Source organism: Stegostoma tigrinum, chromosome 20 (genome assembly GCF_030684315.1).
Source record: "Stegostoma tigrinum isolate sSteTig4 chromosome 20, sSteTig4.hap1, whole genome shotgun sequence".
Lineage (NCBI taxonomy): Eukaryota > Metazoa > Chordata > Chondrichthyes > Orectolobiformes > Stegostomatidae > Stegostoma > Stegostoma tigrinum.
Window position 1 is genome coordinate 29124557 of NC_081373.1, and position 23347 is coordinate 29147903.

General features: G+C 39.6%; 1 protein-coding gene across 1 annotated transcript in view; it reads right to left on the minus strand.

Moving 5' to 3' along the window:
• si:zfos-911d5.4 (uncharacterized) overlaps window positions 1-23347 on the minus strand; it is a 216874-nt gene that overhangs the window by 150560 nt on the left and 42967 nt on the right. The window contains exon 6 of the mRNA XM_048551352.2: window positions 21782-22002. Coding sequence (XP_048407309.1) covers window positions 21782-22002 — 221 coding nt within the window. The remainder of the gene's footprint in view (window positions 1-21781; window positions 22003-23347) is intronic.

Consider the following 23347-nt stretch of genomic DNA (forward strand, 5'->3'; position numbering starts at 1 on the left):
TGCTGACTAAAGTAATTCCCTCTTACAGAAACCACTAGCCAATTTCATTCTCTCCCAGCTCGCAAGTCCTTCTCAACCATATCATGTCAATAATTGTGCCAGTTTTCTAAATTATCTCATGCATTGTAAATGCAACAGGAATATCAGGATTTGGTATCATGGCCCTCTGTATTTTCATCAAAAAGAAAGCGTTGATGCATAGATATTGGGTAGGATTTGGAGAAGAATTTGAAGCAAAAACCTGACGGAAGTAGCATTCGTCCTCTTTTGCAACCAAGAGAACGTTATCCATCCTTACACTGAAACTACAATGGAAGCGGTATGGAAATTGCAAATTCTATCCACTGAGGTAATTTGAAATGAGGTAGTGCTTCAGTGAAAAAGGATTTAGAATAATAATTTAACTACCCACACTTCCTGTGGATAGCAACAGAAAGAAATTTAAATTAGCTCTACAATTTTGTAGCGCTTTTCCCTCACATTCTCTTTTGGCATATCTTGCTACTGGGATTACAAAATCATGCATTAAATATATTGCAGTATATTTTTGATTATGGATGGTCAAAAAATTATGTATAACCTCATAATTTCTGATATGTGCACCAGAATATAAAGCTGAACACTTCCATGAGAGTTGCTATAGCAACTAAGCACGTTGTGACTGCCGAGCATCTCCGCATTCTTCAGGATATAGTTAAGCCCAGATAATAGACAGAAATGGAAGCAGACACTTAAGAGACTAAAATACTGATTGGATTAAGGTATCAAGTTAAAAAAATACTTTAAATATTTCCTATCAACGAGAATAGCATCCAAAGATTCAAATTGGAAGAGGATCCTTGTGACACAATACAGAATGCACCTGTAAAGCAGGAAAAACCCCTGCATTTTGCAGTCATTACTTATGTTATGTATTGACAAAGAGAACATCAGCTCAGCTGTTAAGTTTACCACTAGAGAGAAATTCATTCACAAAATTCAAAAATGCAGTTAATAATTTAGAAGCAAAGAATTTACAAATAATTTTGCATTCTCTTGAATCTAGTGCTGATTCAAAACAAACTATCACCCATAACAGATAATGAGAACTGCAGATGCTGGAGAATCCAAGATAATGAAGTGTGAAGCTGGATGAACACAGCAGGCCAAGCAGCATCTCAGGAGCACAAAAGCTGACGTTTCGAGCCTAGACCCTTCATCAGAGAGGGGGATGATGAGAGGGTTCTGAAATAAATATGCCTGCCTCTTTGTAGGTTACGTGGAACAGTCCCTCTTCCGCACCTACACTGGCCCCAAACCCCACCTTTTCCTCCGTTACATTGATGACTGTATCGGTGCCGCCTCTTGCTCCCCAGAGGAGCTCGAACAGTTCATCCACTTTACCCACACCTTCCACCCCAACCTCAGGGTCACCTGGGCCATCTCCAAAACATCCCTCACCTTCCTGGACCTCTCTGTCTCCATCTCAGGCAACCAGCTTGTAACTGATGTCCACTTCAAGCCCACCGACTCCCACAGCTACATAGTATACACATCTTCTCACCCACCCCCCTGCAAAAATTCCATCCCCTATCCCCAATTCCTCCGCCTCCGCTGCATCTGCTCCCAGGATGAGGCATTCCGCTCCCGCACATCCCAGATGTCCGCGTTCTTCAAGGACCTCAACTTCACCCCCGCAGTGGTCAAGAACGCCCTTGACCGTGACTCCCGCATTTCCCACAACACATCCATCACACCCCGCCCCTACAATAACCGACCTAACAGAATCCCCCTTGTCCTCACATACCATCCCACCAACCTCCGGATACAACGCATCATCTTCCGACACTTCCGCCATCTACAATCCGACCCCTCCACCCAAGCCATTTTTCCATCCCCACCCCTGTCTGCCTTCCAGGGAGACCACTCTCTCTGTGACTCCCTTGTTCGCTCCACACTGCCCTCCAACCCCACCACACCCAGCACCTTCCCCTGCAACCGCAGGAAGTGCTACACTTGCCCCCACACCTCCTCCCTCACCCCCATCCCAGGCCCCAAGATGACTTTCCATATTAAGCAGAGGTTCACCTGCACATCTGCCAATGTAGTATACTGTATCCACTGTACCCGGTGTGGCTTCCTCTACATTGGCGAAACCAACCGGAGGCTTGGGGCTGCTTTGCAGAACACCTCCGCTTGGTTCGCAATAAACTGCACCTCCCAGTCGCGAACCATTTTAACTCCCCATCCCATTCCTCAGACGACATGTCCATCATGGGCCTCCTGCGGTACTACTATGATGCCACCCGAAGGTTGCAGGAACAGCAACTCATATTCTGCTTGGGAACCCTGCAGCCCAATGGTATCAATGTGGACTTCACAAGCTTCAAAATCTCCCCCTCCCCCACTGCATCACAAAACAAGCCGAGCTCGTCCCCGCCTCTCTAACCCGTTCTTCCTCTCACCTATCCCCTCCTCCCACCTCAAGCCGCACTTCCATTTCCCACCTACCAACCTCATCCCACCTCCTTGACCTGTCCGTCCTCCTTGGACTGACCTATCCCCTCCCCACCTCCCCACCTATACTCTCCTCTCCACCTACATTCTCCTCTATCCATCTTCGGTCCGCCTCCCCCTCTTTCCCTATTTATTTCAGAACCCTCTCCCCATCCCCCTCTCTGATGAAGGGTCTAGGCCCGAAACGTCAGCTTTTGTGCTTCTGAGATGCTGCTTGGCCTGCTGTGTTCATCCAGCTTCACACTTTGTTATCTATCACCCATAGCATCTAATCTTCAACGAAACTTGTGACAGACCTCTTCAAAATAATTGCTGTGTGAAGAAACTTACTTGCATGCATGTTCATCACTGTATAATGTTTATGTGCAAAGAATGTACATTATTTATAGTTCTGAAAGTTAAAAATGTTCAACTGTTGTGGTTGAAGGGATTACTACAAAATTCAACCTTTCTTCTATTTTGTTCATCCTCCACTGGGGAACAGCCACATGAAATTTAAATTCATCATCCTTGTGAGAAAGTGTGATGTACAAATTTCAGACCTAACCTACAGCTCCTAGATCATTTGGTGCCTGTGTAACGTCCCTTGAATGATTTTGGTATCTGCCCAAAATGAATTTGAAATCGCATAAATGTCCATAAGTTATTAAGAAGCTATTATGTACAATCCATTTTCACTGTATTAGGTCCCAGAAAAACAAACATTGAGCAGGTTTTTCTTTCATGAAGTAGCACAAAAAAACTTTAAATTTTACTATTTCTACAGAAACAGTGTAAAACAAAGCATCTTCAAGTGAATGTGATGTTACTGTATAGTGTGAAGACTAATACATGGCAAAGGAATACATTTTAATCATCACAGTAATTAATAGAATAGATAGCATCACAAACAGTGGGGACTTGATCTCTGAACCAGTTCCTGGGCTGAATTCCTCGGAAGTAAGGCTGCTCCCAAAAGAGCAGATAATGAGTCTCCGAAATGCACTAAAGCATGCAGGTGTGTTCCTCCAGCCTCCACAGCAATACGGCAGGTTACTATTGGCCTGTATTCACCTTTCCTCTTAGTTCCTCTTTCCAGCTTTTATCTATGATCCAGGTGGCATACAAAACTGGGCAGCTTTGGAAAGTCAGTACACTGGTAGGCTACCTTAGAATGACCAATTGTGTCAAAAACTCAGAGAAAGAGCAACATTTATTTTAAGCAGTACCTTATCAATTGGCACTCTTCGTAAGCTGGCAAAAATTATCTATCTCAAATACCACGATGTCCAAGTATTTATGCCTCAAATAAAGCAGAACAGTAATATGCATATCCCCCTGCATTAGGTTTCTATTACCTAGTGTGTGTGTTTTTACACTGATTTAGATTTTTTGAGGGATGTTGATGCCCCAAAGCTTCGCTTGGTCGTGGTTTACTGCAAGAATGCACACTTCTTGATTATGTAGAATATTTAATCAGCTGGCATTCTCCTAGTCCCATAGGTGCCAGTTAATAAAAGATTTGCTGTATTATGAAATTGAAAGGTCAGGCCCAATTTGATATAAATCTTGGGCTTCTGCCTTTAGGTACATGTTCATGACACAAAACTTCGATGTAGTATGCTATGGGTTAAAAAAAATTCTCAGACATATTTTATTGTTTATAACTGTATTGTTTTGTAAATAAACAGTTTCAACCTGCCTTCCCCAATTCAGAAAATGATTTATTAAAGGCCTAATAATGGACATAATGTTATATGTTTGTTACAAATTTTTGAATGATCAAAGATTCCCCTGCATTGGAATAGGAGGCCAAATGGCCCCTCTAAACTGTTCTGCCACTCAATGAGAACATGGCTGATCTGTGATGTAATTCCATATACTCACATTGTCCCATATCCCTTCATACATTGAATTAACAAATAAGCTATCACTGTTAGTTTTAAAATTAACAGTTGATCTTTCAATTGCCATTTGTGAAAGAGAAATTTGAACTTCCACCATAGTTTGCACATAGAGATGTTTCTTCATGTCACTCTTGAATTTCTAGGCTATCCCCCAGTTCTGGATCCACAATCAGTGGACGTAGTTTTTCCCTATTCTCCCCTAACAATTGTTATCAATATCTGGAGATAACAATGTCTTTAAAAAAATATTATAACATGGAGGTCCAAACACAACTTAATGGCATTTGTTGGATCTTTCTAATGGCAAAATAGTGCTGCACTTTGTTACATAACAATAACTGCAGTTGTAACTAATTAATTGTGCTTGTTTTACACTATTCAAACACAAGTTTATTTTACAAACAGGTTTTGCCAGTGGATATGTAGAAACATAAAAGATAGAAGCAGGAGGAGGCCATTGCCCCTTTGATACTGATTTGCCATTCATCATGATCGTGTTGATCGTCCAACTCGACAGCCTAATTCTGCTTTTGCCTCTTAACCTTTGATCCCATTTGCCCCAAGTGCTATATCTAGCTGCCTCTTGAATACATTTGATGTTTTGGCATCAACTACTTCCTGAGGTAATGAATTCCACAGGCTCACCATTCTTTGGGTGAAGAAATGTCTTCTCATCTCTGTTCTAAATGGTCTAACCTGAATCCTCAGACTGTGACCCCTAGTCTGGACACACCCATCAGCGGGAACATCTTCCCTGCATCTACCCTGGCTCGTCCTGTTAGAATTTCAAAAGTCTCTACGAGATCCCCCCTCATTTGTCTGAACTCCAGCGAAAACAATCCTAACATAGTCAATCTCTCCTCATACATCAGTCCCCCCATCCCTGGAATCAGCCTGTTAAACCTTCTCTGCAGTCCTTTGACAGCAAGAGCATCCTTCCTCAGAAAAGGAGATCAAAACTGCATACAATATTCGAGGAGTGGCCTCACCAAGGCCCTATATCACTGAAACAATGCATCCCTGCTCCTGTACTCAAAACCTCTTGCAATGAAGGCCGACATACCATTTGCCTTCTTTACTGCCTGCTGCACGTACATGCTTAGCTTCAGCAAATGGTGCTTAACGACGGCCAGGTCCCGCTGCACACTCTCCTCTTCGAATTTACAGCTATTCAGGTAGTAATCTGCCTTCTTGTTTTTGCTTCCGAAGTGAATAGCCTCACATTTATCCAAATGACACAGCATCTGCCATTGATTTGCCCATTCATCCAATCTGTCCACATCATGCTGACAGAACTCTGCATCATTGTCACAGTCTGCCTTCTCACTCAACTTTGCAAACTTTGAGGTGTTGCATTTTGTTTCCTCATCCAAATCATTAATATGTATTGTGGATAACTGGGGTTCCGGTACCTATCCCTGTGGCACCCCACTAGTTACTGCCCGCCGATCTGAAAAGGACCCATTAATTCCCACTCTTTGTTTCCTCTCTGCTAATCAGTTTCTGTCCATCTCAATACTCTTCCCCCAATCCCCTGCGCTTTAATTTTGCACAATAAATTCAAATGCATTGTCAGACACCTCTGACACTGAGTTTCTGCCTTTTTCTATGCAATTCTTTCAGCGTCTGTTCCAATGTTCCTGTCAGCGCAGTGTAACTAAATTTAAAATGTTGGCTGAAGGCTTTAGCTCTCATTTGTCATTTCTCTCACCCATTAATTGCAGATATGTTCAGTAAAACCCTCTTCTCTAACCACTTCCCATTCTTTATCCAAAATAAATAAAATCAGGCACTTGTGTATTACAGGATGACATCTTACACGTCAAGGTGACCACTAGTGATATTATTGGTTATTAAACATTCTACAACCAGAGAACATTAAAAAGATTTCAAGATCTCTCTCTCTCACTAAAGTCACCCTACCAGTAAGATTTCAAAATTCTTTCTCTCTTTTAGTTTGTTTCTTTCTTGCACATTTGTTCAACATGCACTTCTATTTCACTCCTGATTCAGTTATGCTTCTTACACTCCCTCACATTGCTTTTTCTACCTCTGTTCCTCTATTTTCCCTCTTTCTTGTAAATAGGCAACTCCTATGAATTTTTTCATTTACTTCAGGTTTGAAACATAACACCTCCACATTAGTTAACTGACTGGGCGTAACTTTTGTGGAATAGATGTAGCCAGGGTTCAGGATACACAGACATCTACAGGAAGGTGCATTATACTGTTTGTGGAAGGAAGAGAGCAATTTGGACCATGTTTTTGGGGATGTTTTGCGGAGTTTGTTTTATTTATTATATAACTCAGCTGACACTTTGGTTCTCTATACATTACAAAAGTAAGTACATAGCTCATAAGCGTATTTTGAAACAGATCAAGAGTACAAAAAAATAAAGTCAGCAGCTGAATTGGAGTGGAATGGGTCTCAAAATTTATTAGAAATGTGTATAAATATATACACAAATTATCTATATTTTATTTTGCACAAGAAATATAATTTTTAAAACCTCCATAAATGTAGTAGGTTTGAATGTAGAGTGAACCTAACAGATAAACTGTATCCTATAAAAATTTTATGATCAGAAACCTTTTTTTCAAAGTTTACCATCTGTGAAATATCTATGAACAAGAAAATACAGACAGCTAGTTTTTCCTTAAAAGTGGAGGGCTACAAGGTCCTTCATTTCATGTTTATTATGCTTTCTGTGTCTTTTCTCATTTGTCATCAGCATTGCATTAAGTATTGATATTGATTTCTTGTAAATGTGCTAAAAGGATGGCTAGCAGTTTTTTGTTATTGTTCTGCAGTACTTGTATGTAATTTATTACTGCTGCACAGTGTAAAACATCAGCTTTTTCTGGTGCAGTTACAGTCAACACCTTGCTTTTGTTAAGCACCAATCCAAATTACTGTGTAAAACATAAATTACAGTTAACATTTTAATCCTGTTGCTGCGTTATGGTCCAGACCAAACCCAAATCATTTTTTCATTGGAGAAAAGGAGGAGGAGAGGGGACTTAATTGAGGTATACAAGACAATGAGAGGCATTGATAGAGTTGATAGCCAGAGACTATTTCCCAGGGCTGAAATGGCTAACACGAGGGGTCATAGTTTTAAGCTGGTTGGAGGAAAGTATAGAGGGGATGTCAGAGGCGGGTTCTTTACACAGAGAGTTGTGAGAGCATGGAATGCGTTGCCAGCAGCAGTTGTGGAAGCAAGGTCACTGGGGACATTTAAGAGACTGCCGGACATGCATATGGTCACAGAAATTTGAGGGTGCATACATGAGGATCAATGGTCGGCACAACATCGTGGGCTGAAGGGCCTGTTCTGTGCTTTACTGTTCTATGTTCTATGTTCTAAAATATATTAAGAAGATAGCCTGGACCCTAACTTGTTTTTATTTTAAAGGTGAGTGTGAGGTGTTGCATTCCAGCTGCAATTGAATTGGTCAAACTACTCAATGTTAAGTATCACACATATCAGTTTTAAACTACAGTTAAAATAAATACAAAATAAAATAAAAGGAAATAATTGGCTTAACTGTAACTCTATTGAAATGTTTAACAAAATAATATATCTTTAACCAACTACTAATTATCTGTTCCAATACAGTAACATCCTCTGGCAAAGGCAAATATAGTAAAATAGATTGTCTGACACACAGCTCTAGCAGCAGGAAAAGAATCCCAGCTTTTGGTTGTAACAGAGAGGAATAAGAACGTCCGCATCCAGCTTCAAGACCCTAGCAACTGTGGAAAGTTAAAACTAAAAATCGTGGTTCTATAGGACCTTGGCTCTACTCATTTAGGCTGCTTCTATTGTTCCGACTTAAAAAAAAAGGCCTCACAAGCTGTTCACTTAAATGGTTTTGAGCAGACTGTTCTCTACCACTGTCTCAAATTATTTTCACAAGACAAAACAGGACAAATTTCACTTCTTAAAGCCATAGTATCGTCACAGTTGTCACTTATTGTCTAACATTTGAAATTACACATTTGTATCAATTAAAAACATATGGTAAAATTACAAAATAATATTCTTGACATACAAGACAAGGTCTTGAAATTGGATTCAAAATATCAGGAAATGAATCTTTAACATGTTTATGCAAAATAAATTATCCCCTAGAATCACAATATATGGCAATGACAGAAGTCGTGAGTCCTTGAAATTCAAGCTACTTTAGCTAATAGTTTATGAGGGGAAACTGAACTACATACATTGCGACAGGCAGGACATAAGTTACCTGGATTCTTTGTATCAGAATATAGTCGGATCACTCAGGACAGGATCTTCTGATTTGGCCAGAGATTATGGACAGGGTTTTATGACTGTGAGCGAGGCAGATAAGGGGATCCAGAAGAAAGGAGTGGAATAGTCAAATAGATTTGAGTTTCTCTCAGTCTTTTTGGAAGACAGCAGGGACTGCAAGGTGGATGTGCAAGGAGTACCATGGCATTCTGGTAGCTATTCAACTGGATGCAGCAACAAAAAATATCCTAGTGGTAGGTGATAATAAAGATAAATTCACTACAGTGTCACCGGATCGTAGAGCTGTTCCATCATTACAGAGACAATTTGTGGTAGTTTAAACTGAAGATTATCATGCCTCAGATGAGGGGAGGGGTTGAGAAGGTGAGTCATTTAGGATAATGTCAGCTGGTGCGAAAGTTAAACCCACACTGTTTGCATCATTCTGCTGTCCATCTCACTGAGCTATCCAACCCTCAGTAGAAGGTGATGGCATAGTGAGAGGGATAGACATTGTTATATGAAGCAAAGAGCAAGAGTTCAGACAGTTGTGGGACATCAGGGCATTTGGTTGGGGTAAGGAAGGCACTTCCAATGAGCGAGGGAGGATGCAGTATCATGGTCAATGAAGATACTAATCGCACAGGTAGGAATAGGAAAGAGGTTTGTTACTGAAAGTACAGGAACTAGGCAGTAAATTATAAAGCAAAATTGTAAAGATTATAATCTATGGATTATTACTTCAGCCACATGTAAATTGATGCACAGCACATAAAATTAGAAAGATGAATATGTGGCTCAAAAAGGTGTGGGTGAAATGAGTTCCATTCGCAGGCTACTACCACAGTACAGGGAAGATTGTGGGCTGTAGCATTGGGATAGTTTAAATTGGAATCATGCTGGGGCCAGTGTTCTTGAGAACCTTATAATTCAGTAGGGAGAAAGAATTTGGACTAACTTAGTAGTGGAGCAAGGGATAAAATACAGAAGAATGTGACATGTCAAAGAGTAGACACAAAGTAAGAGAGGAAAGTAATAATGCGGGAAGTGAAAGTCAAAGAATTGCAAAAGCAGCAAAGAGAATACAACAACAAAGTCCAAGTGTTGCAAAGGTAACAAAAAAGGGCTCTCTATCTGAATGGGCATAGAATTCATAATTAAATAAATGAATTGCAGATGTCATTGAGATAAATAGGTACAAACGATTGCCATTACAGACTAATTACTTCAGTATGGAAAGGATCAGGTCATGTTAATTGATGAGTATTTGACATTCAAGAAAACTGGAAGATTTGTAAATGTGTTAGTCAGAGATGGTATCAGTGCAATAGTTAGACATGACCTTGGTTCAGGAGATCAGGCTGTCAAATTGGTACAGGTAGGGATGAGGAATAGCAAGGGAAAGGAGTTACTCGTGGGAGAGATCTATAGAGTCTTTAACGTAACTACAACATGCATCAAAGGTGCAAAAAGAAATATTGGGTGCTTGCAAAAAAGCAGCAGCAACAATCATGGGAGTCCCTAATCTACGTATAAGCTAGAAAAATCAGCTTGACAGTAGTGGCCTGGAAGAAGAGTTATAGAATACTTTGAGATTGTTTCTTACAGCAGAACATTTTGGAATTGATCAAAGAGCGAGTTATATTCAACTTGGTGTTGTGTAATATGGCAGAATTAATTACTAACTACAGAGTTGAGGCATAACAAATGATCAACTATCACAATATGATTGAATTTTTCATCCAATTCAAATGGAAGAAGATTGAATCTAAGACTAGTTTTTTATTCCGAAATAAGAGCAATTATGTGGGCCTGGCAGGTGCGCTGCTTCAGGTGAACTGGTATGCTGGCTGGGGAACAGATCATTAAAGTCACAGCGATAGACATTGAAGCTGAAATTTTATAATATTCATAATAAACATATCCCTGCAGTGAAGAAAAACTGTAAAGGCTGCACCTCCCGCTAGTAGTCAAGTATGTAAGTTAGGCAATCAATCAAACTTAAGGAAATGCATATAAATACATAAAGATGAGTGATCGGTCAGATGATCGTAATTAGAGCATGAGAGGAAACTAATTAGGAATGTAAAATGGAAAGCAAGAGTTTCTACAGGTATTTAAAAAGGAACAGGCTTGAGAGCACGAATGGGAAATTAACAATAGGTAATAAGGAAACGGTAGATTAAATTAACAAATATTTTGCTTTTGCTTCACTGCAGAGTATGCAAAAATATTCCAGTATTTGCTGTAAATAAGAAGGTGGAAGGGAGAAAGGAACTGAGAAAATTATACTCACGAGGGAAGTTGTGCAATGCAACTAATGGAGCTGACAAGTCTCAGGGTCCATATAGACTTCATCCTAGGGTCTTAAAAGAGGTTGCTAATGAAGTAGCAGATGTATCAGTGTTAATTTTCCAAAAATCCCTCGAGCTAGAAAAGGGTTCAGTGTACAGTCACAGCATCCGAAATGTTAACTCTGATTTATCTTCACAGATGCTGCCCGACCTGCTGAGCTTTTCCAGTAACTTATTTTTCTTGATTTACAGCATCCATAGTCTTTTTGTTTTTTTTTAAAGTAGCAAATATAACCCTTCTATTCAAGAGGGAAAGGAAACAGAAAACAGGAAGTTGTATGCCAGTTAGCTTAACATATGTTTTTGTTAAGATGTTAGAATAGATCATCAACGAGATTATAGCTGTGCACTTGGAAAAACTCAAGATTATCGTAAAGAGTCAGCATGGTTTTGTCACAAGGAAATCATGTTTAACCAATTTAATAGTGTTTGATGAAGGAATAACATGTGCTGTGGATGAAGGGGAGTCTGTAGAGGGGTTTACTCAACAAAAAGACTAAAAGTACTATCGACTAATCATTTCTTTTGTTGACAACTTATCCTGTAAACTTTATCCGTTTTTTTCTTTTAGTACAACCACAGAGTCATGTTTCAGATATAAATTACACTGTCCTTTAAGTAGACATTTTATTCTCCAGGAGCCAGTCCAAACTGATTCTTAGATCCTCAGCATCTACCTTGAGCTTTTATTTCCCTGGCATGATACTTTTAACTTCAGAGCTGACTTACACTGTGCAAAATGTGGATTGCCTGCCTTGTATCTTGGTATAGATGCTTCCATTTGTCAAACTGCAAGCCCCAGGAGGAACTCACCACATCACCAATGTCTGCTTCAGCTAGCTAGACACATGTCAGGGAAACTTCAGAAATGCAAAATGATATCCATAACTTGCCATGCTCTGTTAAAGCAAATCTTCTATTAAACAAGCATGTATAGATATCACCGTCATTCTTAAACGGGTAAAGGTCAACAAACAGGAAGCAATACATGAAATTTAAACAGTTTACTTTTGTAAACTAATTGTTTTACTTTTGAAATATAGTTACTTTGTTACTCAGACAGTTAATTTGAGCAAAATAAAGACTCAACTGGTGAATGAACATTAAATAATCACCAATATTTTTTGAATTATGCCATGTACTGGTTTAGCATCATCTGAGGGGTCAAAGAGAATTTCAAATTAATTTATTATTCAAAAGGCAATGCTTCATATGTTACGGAACGATCTTCATGTTTTGGATTGAAGTGTTTGCTTCAGTGTGTTCAAATTATTATTGTGACTTGACCTCATGGCACTTTGCCAGAGGTAAGAATGCTATGTTAGTCTGGAGCTAAGTGGAAGAACACAATATGTGCCCTGAAAATTTGTAATTTAAATCATACTGTTATAAATCATTGTAATAATTTAAATTTATTAATATCAGTTTAAAATCTAGAATGAAAGAATGTTGTTGTTCAAACAGTCCCCTGTTATAGTATGCGCACAATTTGCCTGTTCCTATAACACATCTAGTTTGCATTTACTGGCTGAAAATAATGGAGCTATGAGCTACCTTGTTGACATGTTGCCTAAGTTTTCTGCACACTGCAACACATAAAAACAAACAATTCTACATGAAAATGTATATACATTGTCCGGTAGTCACTGATTGCATGAATAATTGTACAGACATAAAAAGGCAAAGATTAACCCAGGCCTTTAAGCTTCCTCAACTCCCCTTTGGGAGCTGAGCCACACTGCATCTTGAACTTCTATGAATATCAAGTCATATAATTTTGACGTTAAGACTGAAGTCTTTGCCAAAACTTATAGCTTCTGAATCAGGTTCAACAGACCAGATGACATTCTATTTTGAGGTATTTCAATAGTAGTAAAGTCTTCTGGCTTTGGTGAGTGACAGAATCCAGCTAGTATCAGCCATGAGGGTGCCATAAGGTCTTGGTAGACAGTTAATGAGGTAAGTTTCGTACAATAATGTGAGAAAACATGTTATGCTTCACAGAGAGAAACCCTCCATGAAACTTAACAAAAACAATATTAAGACAAAGTATGGTAAGATTCAGTCCGCTAAGTTAGCAGTTTACTTTGCTGTAATCATGCTAACTGTATCAAGTCGAGTTCATTTTTTTTACCCTTCCTGCATTTGCAGAAATACAAAGCTATTTGTGTGCATTCTTAGACCTAGAGCATTATAATTACTGAACAACTCAGCAGCCCATCAGAGGAAGAACAACTGTAATAACTGTGCAGAATCAAGCATTAACTCTCTTAATAGACACGTAAACACTATGAATAACACTTAACTCGTCAAAATAGCTTTGGAGTTTCTGGAGGCGATAAGGTGTTTAAAGTCTCTCGTTGCTGATGAGGCAATATAAATCACTATGAGCACCATAGGCTAACATTTCCAATTGGGTCACCTGATTTGTGACAACAGAGAGAAATGGGGCAGATTTTCCTGTTCCTGTACTTGCGGCTACCAAGGTTGCCTAAGCGCAGAAAAGACAGGAAAATCAGGCAAAGCAGAACACAGACCCATAAGGAGCTTAAGTAAATTTTCAACATATTTAAAATAAATTAATAGACAGAACAGCATGCAGGCTCCGTAAGGACATATATTCTATCCCATCTTGATCTTTCATCCATTTAAATTTCTTGATAAAAACTAGTGCCAGCTGTTGTTGTGGTGTGCACACCTCTCTACTTGTATTCATTGATATTATATCATCCGATAGCACAGGGCAGAGGGCACAAAATGCAGCTCAATGGACTACATCCACATGATCATGTATGTTTCCTTTCAAATGCCAACATCAACAAGGAAGGATTTCAGTACTTTAACTAGTAGCTACACATTATGCAAGTCAGCTTGCTATTAGCTATTTTGGTGTCTTCATTTCAAGACAAACTAAACTACTGATATTGTAACTTAAAAAGCCAAGCCTTGGGATAATTTCTGGAAGCTGAAGGTTAATTTCTGCAGCTGTGGCTGAAGACACCTTGTCATACTTCAACACACAATCTGTACATGCAAGAAGGGACATTTATCAACCAGAGTAATGATGAAACACATCAACAATGTGTGTGGTGCTTCAGAATTCTGGATCGATCTGGGGAAGACAATGCAGTCTGGCTCAAATCTTCCTGTTTGAAATTGCATGCAGTTAAATTTAGCCTTACAAGGAGGCCCACCAAAGTAACTCAAGAAGGAAGAACCCCACGAGCAGCTAGAGGAGCAGTGACAGCCTGAAGGTGTCAGAGGGCAGGTTTGTTCCTGCCATCTGTACCACTCTCCGAGACAGAAATACTAACTTAGACACAGTGGTCGCTGCATTAAAAATCCTGTCAAATCTCTCCGTCAATGTCAGAAAAACGAAGGAGCTGGTGATTGACTTCAGGAAGAGGAGTGGAGGGCATGCCCCTCTCTGCATCAAGAATGCTGAGGTGGAGATGGTCGAGAGAATCAGGTTCCTGGGATTCACAATCACCAACAATCTGTTTGAGTCCATCCACTTTGACACTACGGTCAAGAAAGCACAACAATGTCTCTACTTCCTCAGAAGGCTAAGGGAATTTGGCATGTCCACAAAAACTCTTACAAATATTTAGAGATGCATCGTAGAAAGCACCCTAACTGGATGCACCACAGCATGGTAATGGGAACTCCTCTTCCCAAGACCGAAATAAACTGCTGGGAGTTATGAACGAAGCCCAGTCCATCATGCAAACCAGCCACTCATCCACTGACTTCATCTATACTTCCTGCTGCCTCAGGAAAGCAACCAACATAATCAAAGACCTGTCCCACCCCAATTATGCTGTCTTCCACCCTCTTCAGTCGGGCAGGCGGTATAAAAGTTTGTACACACATTCGAACAGATTCAAGAACAGCATGTTCCCCATTGTCATCAGACTTTTGAATGGACCCCTTTAATGTTAATGCATCTTCTCGGTAGCTGTAACATTATATCCTGTACTCTGTTCTGTTACCCTGCTGCATTTGCACTGTACAATCTGCTTGTAAAGCATGTAAGACAACACTTTTCATTGTACCTCAGTACACATGACAATAACAAATAAAACCAAATCAAAATCTCCCACTTTCTTGTTAGCAACATTTTCTTAATGTAAATCAACAAAGGATGCTTATTCACAATACATGAAAATAACTTCCAGACTTTTAAAATTGTGTTGTATAAATCACAACATTAGTGTGAACATCATTTCAATTAGAAATTATACTACGTGATACATAGCACTCATTACCATGGTGGTGAAATTGAATACGTGCTCCTAAGGCATACTAAGTCATGTGTGGGTTAATAAAACTGGCACCCGCTTTCAGATGATCTCTTTCTGAAGCCCCAGCCAGCAGTTCTTAGGTATACCTTCCTCCAGCAACTGGAACTAGAGACATGCCAGCTATTTCATTTGTCAGTACCCCTCTCAAATAGTATTTCCCCTCGGATGAGGGCAAAAGTCCTTCCTTAAGCTAATTAATGTCTCAAAGGTAGTCCATCTTGTGTAAAAATCTGGCATGTGAGTGATCACCATGGCAATCTGTCTATGCATACACTCAATAATCTGTCATCAGGATATTATCCCAGCAATAGTAAGTTGTTTCAAGAATGGTGAGTAGTAGAATGGGTCCTGAATCAACTGAGTGTTGCAATCGGGCAGGACAGATAATTAATGAAGCAAGTTTGGAATGATGTGGTGAGAGAACCCGCTACGCTTTTCAGTGAGAAACTCTCCAAACTCAACGAAATGGCCACTTCACCAAAAAAATCATAAGACTCAATCTTATATTTCAAAAATACTTCAGTGGTTACATAGCACAATAGCATCTGCCATGGTTGTGAAAAGTGTAACATCAAGTTTTCCCTTCTTTCCCTAACTGTTTTATGGTTTTGCATCAACAGCAAATGGGGGAGACTTTGTAAGCCTGAACTAATTAGTTCATTAAAGTCAATGGAACTGTATAACAGACAGTAAATGCAATCACTTTCAAGTTTTCAAAACAGTGCAGAAGAGGAACTTCAGGAGGTCTTATAGAATATAAAGGTGAATAAATCTGCGGGACCTGATCTAATGTATCACAGAATGTTGTGGGAAGTTACGCGACCTCTTGCAGAAAAATGTGTGTCATCCACAACTATGGGTAATTTCCTGATCTCTGAAGGATGGCTAATGTTGTAACTTTGTTTAAGAAAGGTTGTAGGGGTATCTATAGACCTGTGAATCTGTCTTCGGTTGTTGGTAAATTGTTGGAAGTGATTATTAAATATAGGATTTATGGACATATAGAGAGGCAAAATTTGGTTAGGGACAGTCTGCATGGTTTTTTGCAAGGAAACTCGTGTCTCACAAACATGATTGTGTTTTTTGAGGAAGTTACCAGAAAGATTGATGATGGCAGAGCGGTGGACGTTGTTTATTTGGGTTTTAGTAAAGCCTTTGACAAGGTTCTGCATGGTAGGCTAATTAGTAAAGTTAGGTTACATGGGGTGCAGGGTGAGCTTGGCAATTGGATTCATAATTGGCTTAATGTAGGCAACTGAGAGTAATGGTGGAGGAGATAATGGGAACTGCAGATGCTGGAGAATTCCAAGATAATAAAATGTGAGGCTGGATGAACACAGCAGGCCAAGCAGCATCTCAGGAGCACAAAAGCTGATGTTTCGGGCCTGGACCCTTTGAGACTATAGGCCTGTGACCAGCGGTGTTCCACAGGGATCGGTTCTGGGTCCACTTTTGTTTGTGATTTATGTAAATGATTTTGATGAAGATATAGAGTTTGCAAATTATACCAAAACTGGTGGTACAGGAAACAATGAAAAAGATTTTCTAAGATTACAAAGAGATCTTGATCAAATGGGTCAATGGGTTGAAAAATAGCAGATGGAGTTCAGTCTGGATAAATGTGAGGTAATGGATTTTGGTACAACAAACAAGGGTAGGGCTCATACAATTAACGGTAGGGCTTTGGGTAGTGTTGTCAAACAGAAGGACCTAGGAGTGCAGGTACCTCATCCTTTGAAGTTTGTATCACATATAGACAGGATGGTTAAAAAGGTGTTTGGCACGCTTGCCTTCATTGTTCAGTCCTTTGAATATAGGAGTTGAGAAGTCATGTCGAGGTCGCACAGGATATTGGTGAGGCCTCTTCCAGAATACAGTGTCCAGTTCTAGTCACTCAATTGTTGGAAGGATATTGTCAATCTGGAGAGGGTTCAGAAAAAATTTACCAGGATGTTGCCGGCTATAGGAGGTTTGAGGTGTAAATAAAGGCTAGATAGGCTGGGACTTTTTACGCTGCAGCGCAGGAGGATGAGGGTTGACCTGACAGAAGTTTATAAAAAATGAGAGGGAGAGATAGAGTTCATGGTAGTTGTCTTTTCCCTAGGATGGAGGATTTCAAGACTGGAGGCACATTTTTAAGGTGAAAGGAGAGAGATTTATAAAAGACATGAGGCAATTTTTTTTACACAGATAGCGATTCTCATGTGGAATGAACTTCCAGAAGAAGTGATGGATGTGGGTAAATCACAATGTTTAAAAGACATTTAGATAAGTACATGAAAAAGAAAGGTTTGGAGGGACATAACCAGGAGCAGGCAGGTGGGACTAATTTAGTTTGGAATAATGTTTGGCATGGACCTGTTGCATCAAAGGGTCTGTCTCCTTGCTGTATGACTCTATGACTCTACACCTATACAACCCATTTGCCCAGACATGTTTCCCTACTATCTCTAAGTTAGTGGTCTGGAGCAAAACTGTCCAAAGCATTGAAAGAGAAGTTGGAGTAATTCTTGAGATTTCCTTTCCTGAAATTTATTTCTTGTCATTCTCAGTTATATTAAGAAAGCAGATGAATCAAACTTTGATAATACATTTTGAGATTGTCACAAAGTCTATAATTAGAATTACACAGCAGTGTAATGTGCACAAAACTTAAATTAGTCCACTTTTGCAGAAGGCTGTGATTGTGTGGAATGATTCACCTAGGGAGTCAGTGGGGCTTCACAGTGTAGAAAAATTTAAGGAAGAATTGGATAGATGTATGAGGAACGATTGATTAATAAGCTTTTGCTTTTGGAACTTACATTGTAGGGTTTTTCCCTATGGGAGTACGCTATAATGACAGCCAGGTTTGATAAGTTGGGAGAATACATTTGCAGTTCAGGGGAACACCTAAAATAGAGAGGATCATGATCCCATTAGCTTCCCATCCATCTCTGATAGGATGGAGCTGTGTCTCATTTTATATTGGATGGGTAAAGTATCAATCAGACTGCCTGCCTTCAAGCATAGTGAGGCCTTTGGCCAGTTACAGCCTCATTCTAATATGATAGGCAGGGGAAAGTGAAACTAATAAAGTCAGCTCTCTCTTTCATAACCCTGGGCTAAGAAGCAGGAAGAACACAGTACCTCCTTTGGTACAATTACCCATATGCTTTGTGGGCATCTGTTCAAACATGAAACCCCACATTTGAGACCCGCCCCATTCCTGGGTCTTCAGAACCTGACTCTATTCCCAACCTATCCATCTCCCTCATAAGGTCCCCAGCTTCTCTACTGCCAAAAGGCTTTGGTTTTAACTTAGTCCAATGTCCATATTCTCCTCTTGTCCAGAACATCTTGTGCATCCAGCAGTGCTCACTTCTTGCTTTTGGCTTTACTGAGACTACTCATCTACTTGGCAATCAGACTGAATGGCAGATCTTGAGTGTCAAACATCCTGCTTGTGAGGGACAGAGTCCCTTCTCAGGTTATCAAGGCCACACCCAGCATATCTTTGCTGTGGGCAACCTGTTTAATAGAAGGTTGGCTTTAAAAAATGACTTTTCTATCAGGGTCAATAGTATATCTCTACAAAATCTCTCCCTGAATTTCCTAACAATATTCATACGTTTTACAATAAATTCTATTTTCCCACTGAGCTCCAGTACAATATATGATGTCATAATATTGCTTGATAATTCCGCAGTGATCAATTTGTTTTATGAAAAGGACACATGGTAAAATCTGGGTTTAAAACAGGTCATTATATTGGATAGAGATTTACAACAGTACAGAGAAATTTAGAGTGTAGATGCTTAAGGTTTGCATTTTAGCTGTTTACTTTTAAGAAGTTATTAGTGACATGTGGAGCCATATCAACAAATTAAAAAATACCAATACATTTTATTCATTACTCATCTGGGATGATATGAAGTTTAGGCTGTACATGAAATTGTAGTTAATAGATTTATTCCATTATATATGAATTTATAGCAGAGAAAAGCAATGTAATGATTGCAAGTATTATATTACTAATATCCTTATTTTTGAAAAGAGTATAATATTTGTTTATTACAATTTATGATGAATGAAACATATTATTATGGCTGCAGTCCCTGAGACCAACATTTATATTGGAATAACTTAACTGTTGGCCACCCATCGAATGTACTCAATCTATGAAAGGAATTTGAAAACAAGCTTGCTAGGTGTTTAAGTGCCAGGATGAATGTGATTAAATAATAAGGGTCATTTTCTGAATTTGTAACATTGGTTGGTGCCCTTTCCGGTCAGAAATGTGCAAATTTCAGCATGTGCTCTCCCTGATTTTCCACACAACTGCGTGGATAATCATGGAGTTAGGATATCCAATTTTCTGATATGCGCTTCAACTGAGCAAGATTGCACAACAGCAGCATGATTTCAAATAACTTTCTAACCATCAATTCAGATATTTCTTCTCCTTTTTGGAACTATATATCAATCCCGAGCCCAGTTTAGATTATGATCATGGCCTGCCCTCAGATTACGAATGCCAATTCTGAATTGTAAGCAAGGATCTGTACAAACCCGATCAGTACTTGACTTAGCCACCTCTTTTCCTCCTGCAGAACAAGTGCATGACGTACCTCAAAACAAATAAATCTAACAATAGTAAGCTTTGCATGGTCGAGAAGAAGGGATCACATCTGGAGTAAGACATATCTGAAGGGAGTAGACAATTCAGGGACTTTGGAGGCAGCTTGGGAATTTGGTGCAGAGGGGAAGGCATGCTTTTTTGACTCATTGTTTGTGTTTTTTTTAGGAGAAATTTTACAAATTACAAACTAAAACAGTAATGCAGGGCCTGGTGATGTGTTGTAATTACATGATGCGAGAGTTGGGGGAATCCCATTGTAGTTTCTAGTGATCATATCTATAGTAAGTGATGCTTGCTTGAAAAATTCTAGCTCAGAGTTGATGATCTGGAATCTGAACTTCAAACGCTGTAGCACATCAAGGAGGGAGAGAGTTACCTGTACGTTGTGTTTCAGGAGGCAGTCATGCATCTTAGGCTAGCCACCTCAAATTCAGTCAGTGGTTAAGGACAAAAGGAAGTGACTAAGAGCAAGGAAGAAAGTGGAATCCAGGAGGTAGTGCTGAAGGAGCCTCAGCCCTTGAGCTTGTCCAACAGGTTTGAGGTTCTTGCTCCCTGTGTGCATGGGACCAAGGGCTGTAAGGTGGGGTTGTAGGGAGAGGATAAACGAACTGGCCATAGCACTGTGGTACAGGGAGCCATTCAATAGGGGACAGGAAAAAGAAATCTAGTTATAATCGGGCTTAGTATAGTTACGGGGATAGACACTATCCTTTGTGGCCAGGCTCAGGAGTCCTGAAGGCTGTGTTGCCTGCCTGGTGCCTGAATTCAAGATATCTCATTTGTGTTGTTTTTCAGGATGGCAGCCAGTGGCCAGTAGAGTTCCACAGGGATCAGTGTTGGGACCACAACTATTCACATTGAACCTTAATGATCTGGGCAAAGAAACTGAGGGCATTGTTGCTAAGTTTACAGATGGCACAAAGATAGGTGGAGAAACAGATAGTGCTGAGGAGGCAGGGAGGCTGCCAAAGTATTTGAACAGGCTAGGAGAGTGGGCAAAGAAGTGGCAGATGGAATATAATGTGGAAAGTATGAGGTTATGCAATTTGGTAGGAAGAACAGTAGCATAGACCTCTTTCCTAAATAGGGAAAGGCTTTGCAAACCTGAAGCATAAAGGGACTTGTGAGTTCTAGTTCATCATTCTCTTAACGTTCACTTGGTAATAAGCAAGGCAAATGCAATGTTAACATTCATTTCAAGAGTGCTGGACAGAAGAGAGGGGATGTGTTGCCAAAGCTGTAAAATGCTCTGTTCAGACTGCATTTGGAATACTGTGTGCAATTCTGGCCCTCTTATCTCAGGAAGGATGAGCTAACCTTTGAGGCGGTCCAGAAAAGGTTTAGAGGAGTGACCCCAGGAATGAGCAGCTTGTCATATGAGTACTGGTTGAGGACTGTGGGTCTGTACTCAATGGAGTTTAGAAGAATGAGAGGAAACTCAATGAAATTTACAGAATACTGACAGGCTTGGATAGAGTGGGTGTGGAGAAGATGTTTCCACTAGTGAGAGAGACTAAGACTCGCAGGTACAGTCTCAGAGTGAAGGGATGATCCTTTAGAACTGAGAAAGTAGACATTTCTTCAGCCAAAAGGTGGTGAATCTGTTGTCACACAAATCTGTGGAGGCCAAGTCATATTGAAGACAGAGACAGATAGGTTTTTGATTAGTTAAGGGATCAAAGGAGAATGGGGTTGAGAAATGTGTCACCCATCATCAAGTGGTGGAACAGACTCAATAGGCCAAATGATCTAATTCTGCTGCTGTATCTTATAGTCTTATTTTGGTCCTTTTTTATCCTCGACTTCATGTTTGAGGCAGAAACATCTTAATATACAACACATAAACAATTTGGAGGCTTACCTGTGGTGAATAACCCAAAAGAGCCCAGAGGTATCCAGCAGTAAAATTCCTATGATGTGAAAATTCAAGTTCATCTGCTTCTTCTCGATTCAATGCTATATGTAAACAACCATGGTAGTCACCTATCAACCGTTGCCCACCATGTAGGTCCAAAATATCCCACGTGCCGATTTCACCAAGTGCTCTTGTTAAATCAGTAATGTGGCGGAATGATAAGTGACCTGAACATGCATTGAGAAAAAATAAAGTCCTTTTCATTAATACTATAGAAAAGAAATAAAGAAATCCATTTCCTAAAATAAAATTATTGAAATAAAATTACATAATCCCCATATGTAACCTAATTGCTGTTTTTCTGGATAATTGTGATCATGCATCATTTCGTCTTGCATGGTGCAGCCTTTCTAAATTATCTGATACAAAACACCCTTGCTGTTTAGGGGCCAAGGAAATACATATTATAATGAGACTTGTGCTGAAACTAAGATCATTTACTTTAATGTAGCAGCTGTCTCCAAGCATTTCTACTCAGATTGTGGTGTTTTGTGTAATGAAATCTAACACTTCATCTGTTTTCTGAATGATTATGTAGTGGATTGAACAAAGTATGTCTTATTTATAGATTTATATACACTAAAATCTCATGCTAAGAGTGTTGATATAACATTGCCAAGCATGTATTTATTAGATAGTGAACCATTAATAGGGTGATTTTGACATTTTCTTAAACACAACACACAACAACTTCCATGTTTTTAGTGTCTTTAATACTGTAAAGTATTTCAAGGCATGTCAGTATTATAAAACAATATCTGACACCTAACCATAAAAGGAAATTGTTGATGATCAATAACTTGGTTATAGTCGCGGGTTTTAAAGATTGTCTTAAAGGCAGAAAGAATACATAAGGCGAAAAGATTTAGGAAGAGAATGCCAGAGTTAAAGGTATTGGCAGCTGAAGGAACAGTCACAATGGTGACATGATTAAAACCAGGGATGCTAAAGAGGAGTGTAGTTATCTCAGAGGATTGTATGATTGAAGGAAATTACAGAGATAAGAATGAGGCCGTTCCAAGGAACAATTTGAAAATGCAGATGAAAAGTTTAGAATTGAGGCATTTTTAACTAGAAGATAAAGTAAGTCAATAAGGACAGGAGTGACAGGTGAACAGGACTTGTTGTGAGTTAAGACAAGGTTGGTTGACCTCAAATTTACAGGAGCACAATGAGGGAGACTGCCCAAGTGTGGACAGGATTAGTAAAGTCTGCAAAAGTATGGATGAGGAATGGGGTGGATGAGCTGAGACAGGGAGTGAGTTGGATGACATTAGAGAAGAAATATGCCATCTTCATGATGCCTTCGCTTTTGGAGGTTCACCTTCAACAAATGTAACAACAAAGTTGGGAACAGTGGATAATACAGAAGGTGTTGGAGAAACTCAGCAGACCTGGCAGCATTTCAGGAGACAGAAACAAAGTTAACATTTTGAGTCTGACATAACTTCTTCAGAAGTGAGGTTCAGGTGCAGACGGCTGCAGTTTGTGACTGGGGAACTGAATTTGTGA